Source organism: Lissotriton vulgaris, chromosome 7, assembly GCF_964263255.1.
Source record: "Lissotriton vulgaris chromosome 7, aLisVul1.2, whole genome shotgun sequence".
NCBI classification, from domain to species: Eukaryota; Metazoa; Chordata; class Amphibia; order Caudata; family Salamandridae; genus Lissotriton; species Lissotriton vulgaris.
This window is the reverse complement of record NC_141695.1, coordinates 554,585,193-554,610,323: the sequence shown is the minus strand read 5'-3', so window position 1 is coordinate 554,610,323 and position 25,131 is coordinate 554,585,193. Positions and strand designations below refer to the sequence as shown.

The following is a 25,131-nucleotide window of genomic DNA, read 5'->3' as shown; positions in this document are numbered from 1 at the left end:
GTAGCAGGTGTGGACCCTCTAGACAACTCCAGGCACATAGGCCTCAGTATAGTCTATCCAGCGAGACCTCAAACCTTATCCCCCCCAAACCCACCCCCCAGACCAACTTACTACTCCAACTACTCTCAAATCAGCTCATCAGTCCTGGTCATCAAGCGAGCCTCCCGCGGACTCCTCCAGTGGCAGACTCTCTGGGCTAGCCCGCCGTTCCATCGTCCAGTTCTTGATAGCCTGCTGCAAAGTCTTGGGGTCTGTAAAAATATGCGATCGCCCTTGTCTGTTGAACCGGAGTTTCGCTGGATACAGCATGGCATAGTCCACACTTAATTCTTGAAGCTGCTTCTTAAGCGGGACAAAGTGTCTGTGAGCCTCCTGCACTTGTGCGGTGAAGTCTGGGTACAGTGAGAGCTCAGAACCCTCATATCTCAAGACCTTCTCCCTGGCCACGGGACAGCTGCATCACGATCACGGTAGTTGAGTAGCTTCGCTAGGATCGGACGCGGAGGAGCGCCAACTGGGGGTCTGGGGCCCAAGGATCTGTGCACCCTCTCAACTACAAACATCGCAGAGAAAACACCGTTGCCCAACAATGTCACTAGTAACTTCTCCACAAACCGTTCCATATTCCCTGTGGTGGTCGTTTCCGGGAGGCCCGTAATATGCAGATTATATCGACGGGAGCGTGCTTCTAAATCTTCCGTCTTGTCCTGCAGGATACGCAATACCTTCCCTAGTTGCTTATGATGTGCATCTAAGGTGGTGTGGGCCTCCTCTACTTCGGTTAGGCACTGTTCAGACATATCCAGTCTTTCCGCGTGTTTGTCAAGGCGGTCAGCCATTCTATCCATTCTGTATGTGAGGGCATTCATTTTAGTGCCCAGGGAGGTGATGCCACTTTGCAATGATTGTTCCACAGATTTCAGGATACTGCGTATGTCTGATTCATGGTCATCTTTCACTGGTGGCAGCAAACTTGCTTCACCGCTCGAGATGGGGTCTTGGGATTTCGATTGTTTCTGATCAAAGGCAAGCTTCGTCTGCGTCTTGTCTACTCTACCCATCGTTACTGGTGTGTCTTGTCCCCATTAGGTGATGGATTAAACCCATATCTTTTGACTGGGTGTGAGTGTTTGATTGATTCAGATGCTCCGTCCATCTCCACCCCCTTTTGTACCGCTCTTGTCCCCATTAGGGCAGGTGGGTGTGCACACACACTCCGCTTGCCGCGACACAGCAGGTGGAAAAACACTGCCTCAGGCCGCTCTGCGCAATCCAACACAGGGTCAGCCGCTATCGCACAGAACTGTCAGCCGCAATTCTGGTTCTGCCGGTACAGTTCCTACGGGGGCCGGAGATGATCCAAGTCCCAGGAACTGCCCAGGGCAGTCCCCTCTCTCACTGCTAGTGCTGGTGTAGCCGTGCGGTGGAATCACTCCTCAGCTCCTGCCTGGTAGATCGTCGGCAGCCTGCTCCTCTCCCCACTCGATAGCACGGAGGCCCCGCAGCCACCACTTCATGCGCATGAGCAACACTATGAAAAAGGCAAGTGCGGGGGGGGTGAGTCGCAGACCGCCACGCACTCCACAGTGAAATAACAGGAGAGGTGTAGGAGACCTGCTCAGTTCGTGCCCCCGGATCCTTCCTCAGAGTTCTGCCCGCACCCTCGCTCTCCTCTGCTCCTCAGGCCTCAAGTGGCGGCCTCCGGTAAACCCCGTCCTCGGGTTCACTCAGCTGCAGCCGGACTACTCTGGGCTCATGCGCTCCCAACTGCTATGGGTGCCGCTAATCAAGAACCCGCAAACACCCGACTAGGAGTGCTGATGTTTGCGATCCTTGCCTGGCTTAAAATTTCAGAAAACTCGGTCCTTAAGAAGGGGTGAGATCCTAATCTCACCCAAACGCTGCGTCGACTTTTGGGTAGTTTTCTTGCTTGCTTTTAATCATCAATTCAAATATAATTTGTGTAGTTTTTGTGCTTATTTTTAATCATTAATTCAAATGTGTTAATAATATTGATCATTGGAAAATAAGTTTTTACATGCGTCTTAATTGTTTTTAACAAAATATGAATAAAAATCGATTTTGCAATTTTTTTAAATTGTTTTTGGTCTTGGCCCTACTGTTTTCTGTGCATCCATGTGCTAGCGGGGTAACTGGGAATCCATACGTGCAAGGGATATATGGTGCAATATTTTCTGTCTTTGTAACTACAAGTTTTTCTAAATAATTGAATGAGTTTACAGACCCCACCGTCATTGTTCATGTTAATAGTACAATACTGATCCACACACAAAGTTAGGAACTTGTACTTTTTCTTGTCTAATTACCCTGTCCCTATAGTCAGTAAAAGGGTTACTCCTCCTTTTTAGTGCCAAGGCATATCCAACACTCTGTACGGTAGAATGCAGAGCATTCTGAAAGCCTTTCATCAAATCCGTATTTCAATTGCACCAACTAAAAATGCTACGAAAATTAAAATTTCCTGAAGGATTAAGCCCCTGCTTACAGCTGAAGATTTTAGTAAGGCTAGGGCAAAAACTGTTAAAGGCAAGTAGCTTGCTTTCAATGTCGTTTGCACAGTCTTAAGAAAAACAGGTTTAATACATGCGGCAGTTCATAACTGTAGATTACTTCACATCTTAAAAGAAGAATCACCCCAGCCTTACCAACAAGAAGGGACCAGGAGCGGATGCTGGGAGCTCTTTTCAGATGCAGGACACTGCCTGTGTGGCTCTCCACCTGCATGTACATCTTCTTCAAACTAGGCAAACCTGATAAAGGAACAAAATCAATTTAGTCTGAGCAGCATACATTTGCATACACCCTATATACCATCTGTTGGAAATGGCCGTTTTTGCAGGGTTATCCCCAAACTTTTTGCTTCTTTCTCCTTATTTTTTCCTGACCGGTTTGTGTTGGTTTTAGGACTCTGGGCACTTTACCACTGCTAATCAGTGCTAAAGTGCATATGCTCTCTGTGTAAATTGTGTTATGGATAGGTGTTTCCATGATTGGATATTTGATTTACTTGTTAGTCCCTATTAAAGCCAAGACAGAATACTTCGCCTCCACCATCCTTAATAGTGCTAATAAATCTAGGGATATCTTTAGGATCGTAAGAGATAGGACTCACCCGACTCTATCAACAGTAAAGTCAAACCAACACAGGAGCTGTGTGATGGCTTGAATCATTTCTTCCTAGAAAAGGTCAACACGATCATAGAAGGTCTGAAAGAGTCAACCACTCCTAGGCCATTAGATCAGCTGGAGGGAGAAAGGGGTGACAAGGGGGACAAGGACATCGGGGTAACTGCCCCTAAGGTCATCCTGGATAGTTTCCCCGATTCCCTCAGAAGAGGAGTTTACCCGAACAGCTTTGGGAATTTCATCTGGATCTCCTCTGGACCCTATCCCCCATAAAATACTGAAGGAATTCGGAGCCGAGCTGTTCTCCATTTTGTACCAACTGTGCTGCCAATCGCTCAGCAATGGACTGGTACCATCGAGCTGGAAGCAGGCCATTATAAAGCCTCTGCTGAAGAAGCCCACTCTTGATCCGGGTGGTTATAAAAACTACAGGCCCATCTCACTCTTGCCTTACCTGACCAAGATAGTGGAGTGTCTGGGGAGCAGGGTGCTGTCCCTTTTTTTGGAGAAAAACAATAAGCTGGTGGAGGAGAAATTTGGCTTCCGACCAGGCCACGGAACAGAGACGGCCCTGGTGACTGTCTTGGATAATCTCCGAATACGAGCGGACAGGGGTCAAATCGACAACTCTGGTTTTGCTAGACCTATCCGCCGCATTCGACACGGTCAACCACGACATCCTTCTGAAAAGATTGGAATCCCTAGGTGTAACTGGGGTGGCACTAGGTTGGATGCTTTCCGATCTATCGGATAGGTGGCAAGCAGTAGCGCTTCCTCCTTACCAGTCGCAATTAATAAAAAACGAATATGGAGTTCCACAGTATTCGTCCATCAGCCCGATTCGGTTTAATGTATATTTGCGACCATTGCTGGAAATCATCAAAAGGTATAACATCTGTGTGATCAATTACGCCGACGATACCTAGCTCATTGTCTCCCTGGACGGAAAGCAAGCAGACTCACTGGAAAGCTTTCATGCCTGTTTGTCTGAAATGGCCAATTGGCTAAGAGACAACTCTCTCCAATTTAACAAGGAGAAGATAGAGATCCTTCACTGTAAAGTAGGGAAGATCTCCCGAGGACTGCCAAATGATTTCTGGCCGACAAATGGAAACGGCCCACTGGCACCAGTCAGTGCTGTACGGAACCTCTGGTTCAGTTTCAATGAAAAAATGAACCTGGAGTCACATGTAAATAAAGTAGTAGGAGCTTGCTTTACCCTCATTCGAGGACTGCGCAAAATACAGCCATTGCTGCCGGTCCAGGCAAGAACGACAGTTGTCAGGAGCATTATTTTAAGTTGTCTTGACTACTGCAATGCCCTACTGTTGACTACTGTAATGCCCTACTTTTGGAAACCCCGGGGTATTTGATTGCCAGACTCCAGAGTGTACAGACCATAGCTGCAAAGCTTGCGCTGAGCCGACCACGCCAATCGCCAACAACACAGGCTTTAGCGGAGCTTCACTGGCTTCCGGTAGCACAAAGGATTTTGTTTAAATCCTTGTGCGTAACGTTTAAGGCGCTTCATGGGCAAGGACCTAAGCCGATCCAAGCCAGCTTCCAATGGTACGTAACCAATCGCAATCTTTGTTCCGCATCTGCCCACCTGGTCAGGGTACCAAAGACAAAGAGGGCAACCATGGGAGGTAGAGCCTTCAGTGTGGCAGCTGCCCGTCTCTGGAAAAGCCTGCCCCTGGATATCAGGAACACACGGAACCTGCTGCTTTTTTGCAAGAAAGTAAAAACCTGGCTCTTTCCTAAAGCCCGCCCTCTGAGTCTCTAACTCTGTACCTAATATCTGCCTAGCGTTGTCTGGTCCGTATGTTGTCTTAGCGCCAGGATGCCCGTAGGGTACAGTGCGCTCTACAAATGGCAAAAAATAAAAAAATAAATGTGTTCTGAGTGTGCCAGGGCCTGTAAATCGAATGCTACTAGTGGGCCTGCAGCACCGATTGTGCTACCCACGTGAGTAGCCCTAAAAAGGTAACTCAGACCTGCCATTGCAGAGTATACGCGCAGTTTGTAACTGCCATGTCGACTTGGCCAGTGCACACACTGGCCAGTCCCCAACCTTTCCTTTTCTTACATGTCAGGCATCCCTAAGGTAGGCCTAAAGTATCCCTGTGGGCAGGGTGCAGTGTATGTGAAAGGTAGGACATGCCCTGGAGTGTGTGGCATGTCCTGATCGTGAATTACAGGCCATTTCATTTTTCACTATTGCAAGGTTACCTCTTCCTCATAGGACAGAATGGGACGTTTGTTTATATCCAAACCAAAAGGGAGAAGCGTAGAGGTACTGATAGAATCACCCTCCAAAGCAAGACTTTTTTAACCACAGAGATTCTATCAAGAAAAAGTGAAAAAGTGATCATTTTTATAATTTTTACCGTTTCTGAAAGGGTGCTAGGCTCTCTCTTACACATGGAAAGATGGGAGCACAATGTGCTTTTTAAAATACCCCTCACACTCTAAAAAACCAGGTAGAGTCATGCTTCATCATAGGGGTCTTCCCGCCCCTATAACGGGACGGGGCGTGCTTCGACCAGGCGAAATACGCGGGAGCACTAAGATGTGACAGAGGCTATGTGTAGGTGTATAGGTATCAGTGAAAGTGTAGGGACCTAACACTAGTGAGTGTGCAAAAAGTGAAAAAATGGAAAAAGTTAAAAATTCCCTGGCTTAGTAGAAAAAAACAATTTTATTAGCTTCTCTAGCTGGGAACATTAAGAAGGGGTTGTGTGGTAGAGCATTAGTCAGTATCCTCGGAGGAGCACTGGGGTAGGAATAATGATTTCTTTCTCTGGCAGAAATTAACTGCGCAGAATACCCTTCGCCTGCAAACTCATGAGGCGACGATAACTATTGAGATAAAGACCACATCAGGTAAATTTTTTCTGCTTCCCCTGGGCCAACTCATGCCCTGAAGCCTAAACAGCCAACTTATTTTTGTTGGTTGTTTTTAGGACAGTAGGCACTACTTGTTAGAACTGAGTAACAACAGTAGGGATCGTTTTTTGGTCCTGATGAGTAAGCAGTAGGGGACTGCTTACGAAACATGACTAGGTAGTAGCTAATGCTCTACCACACAACCCCTTCTTAATGTTCCCAGCTAGAGAAGCTAATAAAATTGTTTTTTTCTACTAAGCCAGGGAATTTTTAACTTTCAATTTTTTCACTTTTTGCACACTCACTAGTCACTGATTCCTATACACCTACACATAGCCTCTGTCACATCTTAGTGCTCCCGCGTATTTCGTCTGGTCGAAGCACGCCCCGTCCCGTTATAGGGGTGGGAAGACCCCTATGATGAAGCATGACTCTACCTGGTTTTTAGGTCTCGCCTGTCGATGCGCATGCGCATCGAGCAAGCGAGAGTATTGGGACTTATCCACTCTTTCCCCAACTTGCAAGGAATCGTGGCGATTCCTTGCAGTGCCCGTGACTTTTAAGCTCAATGCGCATGCGCATTGAGCTTAAAAGCGCGTGCACGTCCGTCTTGGTTTACCCGCTCCGCCCCCTCCCCTTCCCGCCGTGTCGCATTTCTCCTCCCCCCTCCCCTCTCTTCCCTCCGTCTTGTTTGGTTGTCCCTCCCCTTCCCGCCGTGTCGCATTTCTCCTCCCCCCTCCCCTCTCTTCCCTCCGTCTTGTTTGGTTGTTTATTTTACCCGCTCCGCCCCCTCCCCTTCCCGCCATGTCGCATTTCTCCTCCCCCCTCCCCTCTCTTCCCTCCGCCATAGCCTTCGTGGTCTCTCCCCCTCTGCCATACAGCCCCAGCAAGTCCGTTATGAAAGGGAAACCCTTCTATTTTCCCACAAGTATTGCTCTGCAGTAAGGAGCCTCAGAGAGTCAGACGGCGTGTCTCAGTTAATCTTGCGCCGCCTGCGATTTCCTCAACCAGCACCCAGCGCCGGTCAGCAGTCTCACGCCTCACAGCCACCAGTCAGCCTCCGTCCTCGGTGCCTCCACACCATTGTTGCTGCGTAGCAGGATCGGTACAGCGCTGCCACCTCACCTCTCAATGCTGTAGGTCAGGGCGCAAGGTGCGTGTCCCAGCGGCCACTCCAGCATTCAGCACCTCCTCGCCTCACCGCCTCGGTCTGCCTCTCACCTTCGCCGGCATCAGGCCTCCGCCCGCATCCCATAACTGCCATCTTGGGAGCGTAGTGCACCACAGGAAGGTTAAGGCGATCTCGCCCTCCAGACTTCTCCCCCAGGACTGCCGCCTCCGCAGTTTTCCGCTGTGAGTCTGCACGCCGAATCGCCTCCCAGCCGCTCACAAACAGAGTGCACATCTCCCGTTGCCGCAGCCGGTGGAAGTCTCCCCCTCAGTGCGCTGCCGTCATTTTAGATGCGCAGCGCCCAGCGCTCAATCGGGTGATTTTGCTGCACTTACACCCTTGTAACAGCACCAATGCGCCCCAGCAGCAGTCCAGCTCATGCACCAGGATTTCCGCAACCAGTTTTGCAGTAAGGGGCCACCTTAGAATTGCCAAACCCTCACCCTCAACCCCTCACCCTCATTCACTCACCCTCAACCCCTCACCCTCAAACCCTCACCCTCACTCACCCACCCTCAACCCCTCACCCTCACTCACTCACCCTCAACCCCTCACTCTCACTCACTCACCCTCACTCACCCTCACTCACCCTCAACCCCTCCCCCTCGACCCCTCCCCCTCAACCCCTCACCCTCACTCACCCTCACTCACCCTCACTCACCCTCAACCCCTCACTCACCCTCAACCCCTCACCCTCAACCCCTCACTCACCCTCACTCTCACTCATCCTCACTCACCCTCAACCCCTCACCCTCACTCACCCTCACCCTCACTCACCCTCAACCCCTCACCCACTCACCCTCAACCCCTCACCCTCAACCCCTCACTCACCCTCACTCTCACTCAGCCTCAACTACTCCCCCTCACCCTCACTCACCCAAAACCCCTCACTCACCCTCACTCACCTTCACCCTCACTCACCCTCAACACCTCACCCTCAACCCCTCACCCTCACTCACCCTCACTCACCCTCACTCACCCTCACCCTTACTCACCCTCACTCACCCTCACCCTCAACCCCTCACCCTCACTCACACTCACCCTCACTCACCCTCACTCACCCTCACCCTCACCCTCACACAGTGCAATAGTTCTCAGACCATTTCAGTTAGAGCTTTTAGAAATGTTTATGGCTTTTTTTATTTGTAATACTTTAGCATTGGCTACAGGAAACAAAAATGCTAAACATTTACAAAAAAAACCCATAAACAATTCTAAAAGCACTAACTCTAATGGTGCGAGACCTATTGCATTTCCAATGCTTGTTTAGAGTGTGAGGGGTATTTTAAAAAGCACATTGTGCTCCCATCTTTCCATGTGTAAGAGAGAGCCTAGCACCCTTTCAGAAACGGTAAAAATTATAAAAATTATCACTTTTTCACTTTTTCTTGATAGAATCTCTGTGGTTAAAAAAACAAAAAAAAACTAAAAAAAAAAAAAACGTTTGTTTATATAACAGCTTATAAACATAACTGGCCCTGGGAACTAGGTGGGAAAATAACATTTAGTATGCCTGAACTCAGAATCTAACGATGCATCTTTTAGTAAAGGTGATTTTTACATTCTGTGTTTGAAAATACCACTTTTAGGAAGTATGTATTTTCTTGCTCAGTCATCCAGTGTGCCTCTGCTGGAATGTGGATTGCCTGTCTGGGTTTTGGACGACAGATGGCTAGGAAGCAAGGGTGGCTCCCGATAGTCTAGGTAGGTCAGGAAAGGGCTGAATAGACCTGGGCTGCGATGTGGGAAAATGGGAGGAGATTTCCTCGCACCTCAAAGGGCCTGGTCTGCCTCGGACAATGCCGTCTGCAGCCCCTGCCAGGAAATCACACCAGAGAAGACAGAACTGGTTCTGGCTAGGCGCACCCTCTGCCTAGAGGATCATATGATTTTTGGATACAAATACTGGGGCCCGACCCCTGAACTCTAGAACTCTTTTGGATCAAGGCTGCCAAGAAGAACAGCTGGAGAAGCTGTGAGGAGGGCTACCACTTTGCTGTGTTGGCCTACAGTGGCTGCTTCTGTCTTGGGCAGTGAAAGGACTAGACTGAACTGAACTTTCTGCAATCTACTTTTGTGAGTTTCTACAAGGGCTTGAGGTAGAGCTTGCCCCCTGTTCAAGAAGTCTCAGGAACAGCAAAGACTACAAGCTTTTCTGCCCTCAGCACTGGGGACTGTGTGTTTTGTGCTGCGACAGAAGAAGCAACTCAACGACGTCTACAACGCCACTGCCGACTCCGTGTCCTGATGGCACCGCAGAGGGCACCGCCTCAATGCGACCCTGGTCTCACTGACTACGCCTGCTGACACCACTGCTCGCACAGCGACCTGTGGGCACCGCACTACGCACCACCTCGCTTTACGCCGAAGCCTGGGCACCGCAGAGAGCACCTCCGCAACGCGACCCTGGTGTCACCGACGATGTCTGCAGACGCTGCCACCGAGCCGTTGCTCGCACCGCGACCTGTGGGCACCGCACTCCACACTGCCTCACTTCACGACGACATATTGGCCTCCCCGGCGCTCCACACAGAAATCGAAAACCCGCTGCTAGCACCATGGTTCGAGGGCATCGCTCGTAAGGTTACATGACAATCTGCCCTCATCCTGCACTGCAGCCTTGGCCTAACGACGCCGGCACCATCAACTCCCGTTCGTCAGCCGACGACAGCGCTTAAGCAACAATTCCACTGCTTGCACCGGGACCTGCTAGCACCGTGACGAGCACCGCTTACACTTCGCACCGCGACCCTGGTCTCACCGACAACACCATCTGACGCCGCCACCGAGCTGCTGCTCGCACAGCGACCTGAGGGCACCGCACACTGCACCGCTGCACTTCCTACGCCAGCACTCTTGATCCAAACACAAAGGAGCTCGACCTGCAACGCGAGAAACTCCAAGGGCCTCAGCACCCTGCATCTCTAACAGGTACTGTTTGTGGGTCTTCCCGACATTGTGGTTGGTCCGCAACGCCGCGACCAGCCTGAACTGTTTGGATTTGTTTGCTCACGACGCCGTGATAGCCCGGGACGGAGCTATCGACATCAAGTAACTGTTTTTAAAGCGTATTTTGATGACTGTAGATTTTTAAATATTGTATTGTGGATTTTATTGTTTTGGTCTTGTTTTAACCTCTTCCATGCTTGTGACGGCCGGGAGCCGTCACACGTCACAGTGGGCGTGTGCGCAGGACTGCCCCCGGCTGTCCGAATCCCCGCCCACTAACAGAAACGCCATAACAGCGAGAAAATTCCACGTGCACAGAAGGGGTTAAGTATATAATAAATATTGGATATTTGTCTAATTTGGTGTGGTGTCCTTTTGTAGTGCTTACACTGTATTACTGTTGGCTATGTCAAAATGCATGACACACTGCCTCTAAGATAAGCCTGGCTGCTCATGCCAAGCTACCAAGGGGGTGAACAGTGGTTATTTTAGGAGTGTAACTCCCTTATCCTGACTAGAGTGGTGGTTTTTGCCCGACTTTGGCACATGCCCTAGCCGACCAAAAATCCCATTTCTAACACCATCATACTGCAGAACTTAAAATTACACAAATTATTGAGGCACATGGACTAAACAGGGAGTTCCCAGAAGAGCTTACAGAAATACAACAGCAACAAACATTGTGCATATCCAATAGTGAATCTCCATTAGAGAAACAAGGCATACAGACAGTGGGCGCTCACTGCAGGACGTAAATAAAGCTAGTCATACAGGCAAACAGAGAGAGGGTGAATCCCTTGAAATGTACTGTAGGGCATCAAACATGGACCATGTGACAAAGCTCGATGTGGATTTTACTAGGAGGCAAACCATGCTCAAGCTCATAGTTTCAAGGCATGCAAGTGCTCACAGTAGCAAGTCACACAAGCACAAAACTGAGCGGGCTCGCCATGGAGAACATAAACTTGCAAAAGTCATAAAACAAAGAACTAGGTGTTTCATATACAGCTTATTATAACAAATAAGAGGCACAGGATGCAGCATGTGAGCACCCAGCAAGGTCATTTGGTTTTAGTGTGTTAAAGGGAGATCCGAAAGATCTTTGTTAGAACAAACGTATCCTGCACTGCAAGTTTCTGACCGTGGTAGAAAGGGAGATCATGTTGGGAGGAGAGATAACTAGGTCAGGCAAGATTGAAGATGCAAGAAAGTAGAAGATCTCTGTTTTGGGGTGCTTGATATGAGAGAACAGAGAACCAACAATTGACAGATAGTTGTAAGGCAGTATGAGGTGTGAAACTTGGAACAACTGGAATATAAGATGCGTGTGTCATCAGCAGAGCAGTTGTGGGACAAGCCAAATAAAGAGATGGAGCAGAGTCTGAAGAGGTGGAATCAAGGATGAGATTAGAATACAGAGAAGCAGTTTCATAGCAGGAGACTTGGTCAGGTTCTGAACCCATATTGATGGTAAAGAAGAGACAAAAGCAAGCAGAGCAGAATTATCCTTAGTGTTGAAAGATATAGGAAAACCGAGGGGGGAATCAAGAAAAGAAAAAAAAGAGGCAAATGGGGAGAGGGAAGGCAATGAAAATGGCAAAACCAAGAGAGCATTCTCAATTGAGTGGAGAGTCTGGAACCAAAATTGTAAGATTTGTCAATTCAGAAAGAAGAGGGAGCAGATCTTTTGAAGAAGATGCACTAAAGAGTTTTACCCAGGGAAAGAAAAGCTAGAAAACATTAGCAACAGTTGGCCGTAGTCGAAGGATCTGCTAAAGGTAGGGGTGAAGAAGACTACAGTCAACTTAAGGAAGGATGGTTAGCAGCAAGGAATGGTTGAGGAGTTCTTTGGGGCATGACAACACCTAGGACATGGCCAGGGGTCTGTTCAGTGTGGGACTGAATAGATCAGCTAGAAAACGGAAGCTGTGGAAGTACCGAGAATTGGAATGAAGTAAGGAGGATAGGGGGTGGAAGAGTGAGTGAGTGAAGACTGACGCACTTGGATATCTGTTAAGAAAACGCCCCCACACAGGTTGAAGAAGAGAAGGATGTTTATTCAGCATAGATCCTCAAGCACTAGCTGACAAGTGAAGTACACCAACATTCTAAGGTGAGCTACACACCAAGATTCTACTCAAATGGAATGTACTACTGAGAGGAAAGGAGGGGGGGGGACGAGTGAAAGAAAGGAGGGATGAACCAGGTGAAGGAAAAAGGTACAGGCAAAGGGAAAAACACTAGTTACAACACATCTCCCTTTGAATGAGGGAAAACTAAGGATAAAACAAGGTAAAGGTGATAACATTCACAAAGGAGAAAACAAGGCTATAAGTCCTGAAAATACAAAAGATTATATTTTGTAATCCCCCACCCAAGCTGGTGGTCGGTGACATCTGAATTCTTTAGAGCTTTGTGAGATGGAGGATGGCTCGTCTCGACTTTCTTCACTGGAAGACGACAAGGAGTGTACCTTGGAACAGGGAACTACATTGTCCATGTTCCAGGTGCTTCCGTCTTCCAAAACAACAGAGTTGCTATTGACTCTTTATTCTCATAGGTTTGGAAAATGATGAAACTTTGGTTCAAAGAAGATTAGGTCTTCCTGCCAATCCTTGTTGTGATACACATATCCTTGTCGACCGTACCCAATTTCTGGTCGGTTCTGGATTTGTAATCTTGTTGATGCCGCCCAACTTTTCCCAGAACGCACTTTCTGTCTACCCAAACAGGACACCCACAATTGAGCCAATTGGGTGTAAGTTTGGAACCAGGAGTTCTCCCTTTAAGGGAAACAAAAGGAGAAACACCGGTAATACCATTAGGCCTGATGTGATATAACCATAGCATTTGTCTTATGGCTTCATCAACAGGTTCACAAGATGCAGAGGCCAATTGAATGGTGTCCTTTATCATCCCATTGGCTCTTTCTACCAATGCATTGGCTTTTGGACAGTAGAGTGGTGATTTTAAATGCGCTATAGATAATGTGGTCATAAACTGCCTAATTTCATCAGAAGTGAATTGAACACCATTGTCTGTGAATAATGTGCTGGGTACACCCTCTTTGGAAAATGTATCTTTAAAGAATTCAATGAATGAAGATGTAGTGACACTGGTGACCATTTTTGTAGAAGTCCAATGGAAACGGTAATCGATGAGTACAAACATGTATCTTTGAGAGTAATTGAGCAAGTTTAATGGTCCTATTATGTCTAGGTCTAATTTGTCCCAAGGTTTAGTGGGAATGGGTACCGGGATGAGTGGAACTTTGCAAATGACTTTAGCTTTGTCACTGGATCCACATGCAAGGCAGTCTCTCACCATCCTTTCTACCATGGAATCATTGTTGGGGAACAAATAGTCTTGCCTGATTTTGCTTTTTGTCATGCTCCTGCACGGATGGCCTTCATGGGCTATCTAAAATATGCATTTGTACATTTATTCTGGGGGAACAATCCTATTTCCACTGTAGATGTGGTCCTTTATGATTCACAACTCATCTTTCACTATCCAGAAGGATTTAAGATTTTCTGGTAAATCTTTAAAACTTTTAGGCCACCCATTGCAGATCGTGCTTTTCAGAACAGTGAGAACAGCGTCATCGTTCATGCATTTTTCCCCATTCCTCCTTGCTAATTGTAGGGATATCCACTGAAAGAAAGGGCTCATCAGGTTGGTAAATATGGGGTTCTCATTAGTGACTGGAAGGCAGAGAGAGAGAGAGAGGGAGACAGACAGTCGGCAACACGGTTTTCATTGCCAGGTACATAGCTTATGGTGTAGTTAAAACCTTGTAGACCTAAAAACCATTTGGAGATGCGGGGAGTAGTTTTTTCCAAGCACTTGGTTGAGAACTAGGGAAGCAAGGGTTTATGGTCTGTTTTTAGAGTAAATAGGATCCCCCATAGAAAGAATTTAAAAACGTTTATAGCCCAATGAAAAGCGAGGTCCTCTTTGTCAATTGTGGAGTAGTTGCGTTCTGGTTCCTTCAAAGTTCTGGATGCAAGGTATCACCCTTGTTGTCGAACATACTTAAAATGGGTGCCTCTAGTATAGCTTTATTGATCTGTGTGAAGTCATTGTGACACAGAGTTCCATTCGAACGGGGTACCTTTTTTAAGTAACTCTCTAAGAATATGAACTTTTTACGTATTTGGACATATATTTCGACCATGCCTAGAAAGGATTTAAGTTACTCTTTATTTGTAGGAGTAGGAGCAATTGAGTCCACAAAGCTAGATTTAGGTGTGATTCCTTCGTCTAATATGGTGACCTAGATAAACCACAGATTCAACACCTATTTTACATTTGTCCTTTTGAGTGGTGAACCCAGCTTTGTTTAGTTTAGTTTAGTTAAGACTTCCTCTACGACCTTATTATGTTCCACTTCAGATACTCCATAAATCAGGATGTTGTCCTGAAAACACAGCACTTTGTCGGTTCCTTGAAAAATGTGTTGCATTTTGCGTTGAAACACTCCTGCGGCAGATGTAGACCAAATGGCATCCTGGAAAACTGGTATGCCCCAAATGGAGTTATGAAAGAGGTGAGGCACTTGGAATCAGGGTGGAGAGCTACCTGGAGAGGAGAGGTCGAGAACACTTAAGAACTTTGCTCCCTGTTTGACACTGAGCATCTCGTTGATATTAAGGAGGGGGTGTCTGTTCACCTATATGTTTGAGTTCAAGTCTCTAAGGTCAACGCATAAGCAAATGCTCTTCCCTCCTTCCTTAGATGCCAACACAATGGGAGCCAACCATTCAGAGCTCTCAATACGCTCAATCACACTGCTGGCTTCCAACCTATCAAGTTCTTTTTTGAGTGGGTCTCTTAGGAGTAAAGGAACAGACATGGCTTTGTAGACAACTGGTTTGTGCTGAGCTTTAAGTTTGATCTTGTGTAGGAAACCTTTCAACAGTCCTAATTTATCAGAAAACGCTTCAGGAAATTTCTCACATATTTCTCTCCATGTATATTCGACCTTTCCACAAGATAAACTGGTTCAGGAGCATTTGGATCAAACTTGATCCCCAAGTCTGTTTGGTGTTTCCACCCTAATAAATTTGAACCATTCTCTGTGATGTAAACTTTTACCAAAGCGGATCTGTCCTTGAAATCAATGTGCATAAGATGCATGCCTACAAGGGGTATGAGATCGTGATTGTATCCCCCCCCGGCCTGATGTCAGGAGGTAATAGAGTGTAGTCGTTGTTCCCATAGTTCTCTTGAAACGTGGATTCACTGATGAGGGTATATGGGGAACAAGAGTCAGCAAACACTATACATGGGACATTGTCAAGCATAATCGCACATTTACATTATATGTTGTTGGAAGATTCCGTATTGTTAGCTACTTGAAAAGCAGTATCTTCATTAGGAACTGGTTCATTGCTGACCATATGGTTAACATTCTTCTTGAATTCCTTGCCGACCTTAGAAAAGTGTCCTCTTTTATTGCATTTCCTGCAAGTGACACTTCTTGCAGGGCATCTTACGTTCTTAGCAAAATGGTTGGGATTACCACACCTGTACCACCTAAATTTGTTTCCATCAGTGTTTTGGTTCTAAACCTCAGCAGGTGAAGATTTGGACTTAACATCTTTTGTAGATATTTTACTTATTCCATTGTCCATCACTTGCTTGACCTCTACTGCATCTCTCATGCAAAAAGCTGTATGTTCTATATTTTTCGCAATATCAATAGCATGTTTTAAATCAGGGGCATCAGCTAAAAGTTTTTCTTGTATCTTCTTATCACATGTACATCTAACCAGTTGATCCCTGATAAGAGATTCAGTTAAAGTACCAAAATCACAAGTTGAAGCTAATCCCCTCAAAACAGCAATGTAATTAAACACTTTTTCCTTTTCCCTTGCGAACGTGAAAAGAATTTGTGTAGTTCTAGAACTACATTAATCTTTTCCAAAAATTGAGCCTCCAATTTCTTAAGAGTGATTTGATAAACATCATGCTGAACATCACCATGTGCATCGTCATTAACATTTTCACCCTTAATTATGGAATCTGGAAGATCAATAATCTCTCTAGCATGTTTTCCTAGGTTATGCAGAAGGATTTGCTGTGTTCTTAAGGACGGAAACCTATCACTCCCTAAGCAATTAAATAACATTCAAAAAGGTTTACCGATTTCTTCCAAGGAATCAGTGGTTCTCCTGCTTCATTAAGAAATGAAGCGGTTTGAGACATTATAAATGCTGCCATAGCGAAGAGAGGAAAGAATAAAAGGATGGAGGTAAGTAAAAATAAAAAGGTATAGAGTGCGAAAGACAAAATACAATTCAAGAGACTGTGGAAGGCTGATATGACAAAATATAATCCACAGTATACTTACAAACTTGAGTGTAATTTGTTAAGAATATAGAAAATACCAGGCATACACATAAGTTGATGGTGAAACTTATTAATATGCAACAGTGAAAGCACTGCAAGTATAATTAAGTCCATAAAATAATTACATTCCATGAGAAATAATAGCACATGAATACTACTGTTGCGCTATATATCCAGAGAGGTTTAGTAAAGGAGCTGTGCCTTTCAGCAAAATAAGCGGTACAAAAGGGGGTGGTGATGGACGGAGCATCTGAATCAATCAAACACTCATACCCAGTCAAAAGATCTGGGTTTAATCCATCACCGTTCTTTAGCCCACTCTGCCACCCCAGGTCAGACAAGGCTATATGCAAATCAGTCTGACCCTGTGCCTCATGGGAACAGTCCAGCCCGAACTGCCAAGCCATGTCTTCCCTGGACCAGAAACAAACTTCAGAGAACCGGTTTCTGACATTCCAGCCGTCTTTAGCCCGGCTTGCTTAAATCCAGTGGCAAAGTGAGCAAGGGACTCACGTCTGAGCATACCCTGCCACACTTATGGCGGCCAAAAGTGGTACAAAAGGGGGTGGTGATGGACGGAGCATCTGAATCAATCAAACACTCACATCCAGTCAAAAGATCTGGGTTTAATCCATCACCGTTCTTTAGCCCACTCTGCCACCCCAGTTCAGACAAGGCTATATGCAAATCAGTCTGACCCTGTGCCTCATGGGAACAGTCCAGCCCGAACTGCCAAGCCAGGTCTTCCCTGGACCGGAAACAAGCTTCCGAGGACCGGTTTCTGCCATTCCAGCCGTCTTCAGCCCAGCTTGCTTGAACCCAGAGGCAAAGTGAGCAAGGGACTCGCGTCCGAGCAGCAAACCAGAGGCAGAACACCGCCCAACGCCGCTGCTGCCCAAGAAAACGCACCAGCGCATACAGCAACACAAGGAAGGGCAAGGAACCTGCAAGGGGGAGTCCACCGCTTCCCAGTATAAGACAGGCTATCCAATAGCTACAAATACCCCACGTAGAAATCCCGCATCAGAGAACAAATTAGAAACCCTGCGGGAAAAAACCACAGAAGGCTTAGTAAGCAGCCAAAAAGAACACTCTTGCCAATGGGGGCTGAACCAGCAGCCAACTCAAGAGGTAGGCCAACTCTGGGCCCGGAGTGTACAATATCTCTCACAGAAAGTGTAACGTTCACCCCACACCAGATTCCAGGAGCAGTGGAATAACACCTCCCACTAAGACCCGGAGGATCAACATACCACTTACTGAGGAGGAGCACATAGCCCCGCAAGAAGACGCTGGATGGCTAAGTCTGCATGAGTATTAAACAGCAGGACCCCGTCAAAAGGGAGGTCGACCAGACGCTCCCTAATATTTTCAGGAAAAACAGCATGGTGTAGCCAAGCATGGCGACAGAGAGCCACAGAAGTGGCCATAGCCCGGCCAATAGCATCAGCAACATCCAAAGCCGCACGAAGAATAAACAAGGCCAACTCCCTACCATCCAACACATGGGCTCGCAGATCAGCACGGGCACCATAAAGAGACATGAGAAAGAAGGGACTCCACAGAATTCCACAGGCTAGAAGTAGCCCTGGTCAACACACACAAAGTGTTAAGCGCTCTCAAGGCAGCCCTGGAAGAAGCAAAGACATTATGTCCCCATGAATCTAACCGCCGGGCCTCCCAAGACGGAGGGAACACCACCACAGAAAAACACTGAAAGGCATTACGCAGTAGAGCGCCTTGAGTAGAAGGGTGGAAAGAAAGACAGATCGGGTCGTGCGGAGCAGGACGATGGCGGTGCAGTAGTGCCTGAGGCACCGAATCGCCCGTGGCAGGGCGCCTCCAAGCCCCCATAAGAGAATTATGGAGTGTCACTTCAAAATGAAGGAACAACTCCCATCCACCAGAGCCCTGGTGGAGAATCTCCAAGAGGTTGTCTGTGGGAAATGGAGTGACAGGTTCACCCGTCCTCAAAGTACCATTTGCCGTGGAAATAGCCCGAACAAAGGCAACACTGGCCTCAGTAGGGCGCTGTGGAGGTGAAAGCAATTCCTCCGAGGGTGACAGTTGCAGACTGAGCCACCAATCCCCAAGTCCAGTGGGATGCGGCCAGCCCTGGCATAGAGGAGGATCCACAGAGGAATGAGGGACCTGAGGGGTCCTCCGGGGACGGTGGAGAAGCCAGCCGCAAGCCACGGAAAGAAGGGTTTGAGGATTTTGGCCCTTGGGGTCGGCGAAGAGCCTTCCCTGGAAGATGCCGGTGTAAAGGCAACTACATGGCGCCCTGTCTCCGGGGAGGAACACACCAAGATGATGGACCTCAGGAGATTAAGCCAGAAGCCGGCGCGGCTCAGTAAATTCCGCATCAGGCGGCGCCGGAGTGGGCACTCGTGGTGCCGGCCTGACTCCTGCCACCACATGCTCACCATGAGGGTGGGGCGGGGTTGACGCCAGAACGTCGAGGGATCGGCGCCGAAACGGCGCCGGCTCGGCCTCAGACGGAGCAGCTGCCTGTGGCGAAGACCGAGGGGGACTCTGGAAAGCTCCCCAGGTCCCTGTCTATACCCGTGACTCCACCGGACCAGGGAGGAGGGCCCCTGGCACCGAAGCGGCACCGGCTCGACTTTTGGTGAGGCAGCTGCCTGCTCAGATGGCCGAGGGTGACCCGGGGACAAGCCGGGCGTCCTGGCGATCACCTGCGACGTCACAGGGAGCCGAATAGGGATTTGCGGTGAGACAGGGACGCTAGGCGCCGAAGAGGGGAGCCCCGAAGGACCACACCCCGACGGTGCCACTCTCCTACGACCTGGAGCCGAAACCTTTGGCGCCGGCGACTTCCCGCGGCGAGGCAAGGGATCTGCAGACATCTCAGGAGGTGGAGAAAGGGCCAAAGATGCTTGCAGAGCTGCAGCCTAGGATGTCATTTGGGCCCTAGTCTCCTCCGCGCCAGGAAACGGCGGGTAGGAAGGCAGGCGCCGTCTCCCCCCGGGACGTGTGCCCGCTGTGGAAGGAGGACAAGGCCTCGGAGACAAACTGAAGGACCTACCAGCCGGTGAGCCACGACCAAGTGGCCGCTGCGAAAGGGGATGTTGCAGACGAAACCGGCGGTTCCTTGCTTCCGAGGTGGGAGACGGACACTGAGAGGACACCGACCTGGATAAGTGTGCCAACAGCAACTTCATCCGGCTCTCCAGCCGTGACTTAGGCTTAAGGTGCTGGCAGGTGTTGCAGCTCTCTGAGTTGTGGTGCTCACCCAGGCACCACATGCAAATTGGGTGAGGGTCTGTTGCGGACATGGGGCGTGCACAAGAAGGACATGTCTTGAAGCCCGAAGGCATTCGCACACTGTTCCACTTAACGTGATAAAAGGTATAGAAGGCCTGAAAACCGGAAAGAGAAAAAGAGAAAAAACTGACGTAGGCACGCCGGGGTGGGACTTGTGTCCTCGTTGACGTCACGGACGTGGAGGACGTCAGGGAGGAGTCACGTGGTGCCGTCCCCCCGGCGCGCAGGGATGCAATGGCAAAAAGTTTTCGGGATCCAGTCTCACGCCTAGGAATAATTCTACGTTAAGGAATCTGCGGCTAGTAGTCGCTATCAGGTCATCTCAACACGCATAACCTATTCCTTGATGTATTCGACATGGTACAAGACGCATCCAAATCAGCCAACTAGCAAAAGTGCCTCACTTCCAAGTATAGTTAATGTTCTTTCTTCTACTAGAACCTCATTAGCCTGATCATGCAGTTGCAAATTACGCTATCTTCTAATTTTCTAAAAGCACACAGATGTATATGATATTGTTGTAACTAGTGCTTTTCCCTTTGCCTATACCCCTCTCCTTCTTCTGGTTCATCCCTCTTTTCTTTTACCCGCCGCCCCCACTCCTTTCTTCTCAGTAGTACATTCTATTCTAGTAGAATCTTGGTGTAAACCTCACCTTAGAATGTTGGTGTACTTCACTTGTCAGCTGATGCTTGAGAATCTATGCTGAATAAACATCTTTCTCTTCTTCAACCTGTGTGGGGGGGTTTTCTTCACATTTTGGCGACAATTACAGCTGTGCTGGGGGCAGCCCTAGATCCTCTCCGAAGTTTCTATCACCAGCTGTCAGCCTGTCTCCACCCCAATTTCCTTATCGAGTTCTACTCCTGCGAGGTGGAGAGTGTTATTATGATGCGTCTGCTGTGAGACGTATCCTTCTTCCACAAGCAGCTCTATTCGTTTGGTGCCTCAACTGCTGTTTCTTTGCGACCACTGAAAGATTTCTCCTCTGTCAGCAGTTTTCTTCTTCTACTCTTCTGCTGTGGTGTTGAGTGCTACGCTCTTTGGGGCAGCCTGCCGCACTTCTTTCCACTTTCCTCTCTCCCTCAGGCGGCGAAGACGGAGGGCAACCCGGCATCTCCTAATGAACCGGTGGCCGTCTACTCAACACACCCTGCCCTTTCACCTCTTCAGTTTTATTGAGCGCTGTGTTCGCCGAGGGAGGGTGTCGTCAGACATCCTGCTGGGTGTCAGATATTTTGCCTGATCCTTTATAACACGCAGGTAGCCTGCCGCTATAAGGCTTTCAGCAACGTTTGCTTCCTGGTTCCTGCCCCCTCTCCTCAGCTGTCTTGGACGACGCAGTGTGCTGCTCCACTCCATTCCCTCAGAGTGGTGAGAGCGGAGTTAATTTGACTGAACTGTTGCCTGGTAAGTAAGTGCGCTGACCTATTTCAATCTCTGATTCCTGGGAGGGTCCGAGAGCACTGCCACGCTTTGCTTGCTCAGCTGTTGCTGAGCAACTCTGCTGCCACTTGCTCTTCCCCCTGAGCTTCGGTAGGGGTTGACTGCATCACTGAAGTTAATTCCCAGCTGTGTGGTGTCACGTAGCTCGCCGCTCCGCCCTCTCCCTCCCTGAGCGCCGAGCACTGGGTGAAATTACCCAAGGGAGACACTGCCATTCTGCTCAGTAGCCGCTCTGCGCTCTCGCCCTCCTCTAGAGCGTCAAGCACTGGGTTGAAATATTTTTCTCTGTCTAGTGTCCGGAAGGGTTATTTTTCTGTGTTAACGGCTTGGTTCGTCCTACTCGTTTCTCCTCTTGTTTTCCGGCTGGTTGCTGGTTGGCACCCATCAGCGCCCTCCGGTTCCTCTGGTCCACGGCCAAGGGCCTTGGAATGAGGCCCGTCGCCCCTGCTTCTTCAGGAGCTTTGTGGAACTACGTTTATCTCTTCCACCCGCCTTATTACGGAGGCGCTGTTCGGTCTGGCCTGTTGACATCCAGCTATGATAAGTTTGGCCGCCCTCTTCACTGGGTGTGTTCCCGGTGGAGGGCTCTTGCCTTCGTTTCTGCTTTTCTCCTTGGAGTCTCTGGGTTGCTCTTCTTCCTTGGTACCCATCTGCGTTGCCTGTAACAGGGGTTTTAGTGGAGATCCCTGGTTCTTTAGCTGCTGGCCTTCTTTCGCATTGCCTGTACCCGGGGCTTCCAATGGAGGTCCCTAGTACATTGGCTGATGGTCTCCTTTCGTATTGCACTTCCTTTTCCTGCTTGGTGAGGGCGGGGCTGCTGCTTGTCGTGGTGACACATTCCCTGTGGAGCGGTGTTCTCCGCGACGCTGCGGGTCTAGTCTGCTTGGGAAAGGGGGGGGGGGGGGGGGGGGCGGGGAACTCATCCCCTGTTGGGGTGGATTGAGTTATTTCCCTGTCCTGGCGATTTTTTCCCCTGTCAGGGTATTGGGTCTGCCTGGGCTGGTGAGGTCCTCTCGCAAACCCTCCTTTCCCTTGGGTATGGCTAGGGTATCTATTCCACGTTAAGGAATCTGCGGCTAGTAGTCTACCAGATGTACAGAGTTACTTACCTTCGGTAACAATGTATCTGGTAGAGACTATTCTAGCTGCAGATTCCTTCACGACCCGCCATTCCTGCCCATTCTGCGAGGGCCCTCTGGGTCTTCTGCACTCGCCTGCCTCCGGGTGGTTGCTTTTTACGAGTGTCTTTCTTTCTTACTCCCTTCTTCAGGGAATGCTCGCCTTGTTGTTGTCTAATTCTTGACTTTATAGGCACTTCTGCGCCCCTGCAATTTGGTCTCCAGTGTGGGGTTCGCTCGTGCTTCTTCTTCTTCTTCTTGCCCTTGTTGCTTGCACTTCTGCCTTTAGCAGTCCTTGGGGTTGAGGTGCCTTGGCTGGTCTCGGTGTTCGGGAGACTTTCTCCCTGCTGGTGTTGTCTGAGGTTGAATGGTCATTGCTCTACATTCTGACTTTGGTGTCCCTTTATGTTCCGGGCAGTGGCTGCATACTTCTTAGATTGCTGTGTATTTTCACATGCTTCTGCCCCGGGGAGGCTGTTGTATTTGTTTGCAGGATTGCTTTCCAGTAGCGGTGCCCTGTTCTTTCCATCCAGATCTTGGTGCCTCAATACCTGGCTCTATTCTGGATGGTTCTGTTCCTCACCATTGTTCCTTTCCCTTCGGTTTAGCGGGGCTTTTTCCACACACTGTTCCACTATTCTCACAGTTGTTGTTAGTGATGGCTCCGCGTTGTGGCGCAAAAAAGTTCTCCAAAGAAAACTGACATAGGCGCGCCAGGGTGGGACGTTGTGTCCTCGCTGGAGTCACGGACGCAGAGGACGTCAGGGCGGAGTCACATGGTGCCGTTCCCTGGGCGCACAGGGATGCTGTGGCAAAAAGTTTTCCGGATCCAGTCTCACGCCTGGGGAGAATTCTACGTTAAGGAATCGGTGGCTAGAATCGTCTCTACCAGATACATCGTTACCAAAGGGAAGTAACTCGTACTTTTGGTGGCCTTGTCTTTCTTCATGTGTGATGGTAGCTGCACACAGAGTTTTCTTGGTGTGTATTGTTGTAATGAGGCTCAAGGAAACCAAGTAGAAGTTAGGAGATTTATTCCACAGACAGCTTGTACAACCACCTCCAGCAGGAGCCCAGCATAGAGTGGCTCAAGGTGCATAGAATGTTACAGAGCAAGTGTACAATAACAATTCCAACTGAGAATGCTGAACGTGAATTACATGGATACTACACACCTTCCCCCTTTGAAAGAAAAAAAAAAAATAAATAAATAAAAGGGCTGGAGGGGAAAGACAAGGAAAGAGAGGGGAAATAATATTCAACAACAATAATCAAGTAACTTTACAGGAATTTGTTTAACACGAGAACTTTTCCTGGGACCAGGTTCAGGAAGAACATTCCCATGGGTAGTAGGACCTGGAGGTACAGGTACATCCGCTTGAACACCGGAATTGTCGACATTGCTAACAATGGGAGAGGGAGGTACATAGCTCTCATTGACAGGTGTGACAGGAACAGATGTGGAAGGAACACACTGAGAGGAAAAGTCGCTCACAGACACAGGCACACTAGTATTCTGACTCACAGGCACAGGCACACTAGTATTCTGACCCACCGGTATGAAAGTGTCAAACATAGGAGAATAAGATGCAGGATCCTCCAAAGTGGGATCAATGGGTGGAGGAGAAGACAAGAGATTCGGGTTCTTGCACAGAGAGATTCTCCTGAAATTCCATACTTTCCCCCCTTCAACGCGAACAGCTTTGGAGAAAATTTCAATAACTTTGCAAGGATCAGACCATTTGTTCCACCTGTTCCCAACAGATCTGCCAAACTTGACACGAACAAAATCACCTACACTGATTTTCTTACTGCAATTGCCAGAAGACAAGGCACAACCTTTCATTTTCTGTTGATATCTCAGCACTCTATCCTTAACTACATCACGGTCAAAGGGAGACCCAATAGGAAGTTTAACTTTCATCCACCAGGGAAGAAGTTTCGAACCAGGTTTCCTACCTCTAAGCATTTCAAAAGGCGAAAGACCTGTAACAGAGTTAGGGGAGGTGCGGTAAGATAAGAGGGTAGCACCTAAGGTCTTCTTCCAGTCAAGGTTACTCTTGACCGCCAACTGGATAGACTCCTTGATAACCCTGTTAAAGCGTTCTGTCTGGCCATTGGCCTGGGGATTATAATTGGACACTCTTTTGTGGACAATGCCACATCTCTGAAGAAAAGACACAAACTCCTTACTGACGAACTGCGGACCATTATCAGACACGATCTCGGCTGGAATACCTTCTCTACAAAAGACTTCATCTAGAAATTGGACAACCTGTGTAGAGCCAATCTTATCAACAATCTTGAGCTCAGGCCATTTGGAAAAGTAATCGATTAGAACTAAAGCAAAAACTTCTTTGTTCGGAGACAAAGAAAGGGGTCCAACGATATCAATGCCCAACTTCTTCCAGGGATAGTCAACAAACTCAATAGGAGAAATATCAGTAGACAAAGGTTTTACAGTTTTGTCACTATTGGCACAAGGAGAGCAGGAGTTTACCCACCTATCAACCATCCGGTCAATGCCCGGCCACCAGTAGAATTCGCGGATACGCCTTTTGGTACTGGACATGCCCATGTGACCCTCATGTGCCATTGAGACAATTTTTTCTCTTAGGGAGGAAGGGGGAACTATTTTGTCACTGCGAGACACAAAACCCTGGTTAAACATGAGTTCATCTTTAACTTTAAAGAAAGACAGAATGTCGCCAGATAAGTACCTTTCTTGAGGCCAACCATACTGTAAATAATCTACAACACCAGATAAACAGG

General features: G+C 48.3%; 1 protein-coding gene across 1 annotated transcript in view; it reads right to left on the bottom strand.

Annotated features, from left to right (window-relative positions):
• CYBC1 (cytochrome b-245 chaperone 1) overlaps positions 1 to 25,131 on the bottom strand; it is a 121,932-nt gene that overhangs the window by 39,277 nt on the left and 57,524 nt on the right. Inside the window, exon 2 of the mRNA XM_086930652.1 lies at positions 2,667 to 2,771. Coding sequence (XP_086786778.1) covers positions 2,667 to 2,751 — 85 coding nt within the window. The 5' untranslated portion in view covers positions 2,752 to 2,771. The remainder of the gene's footprint in view (positions 1 to 2,666; positions 2,772 to 25,131) is intronic.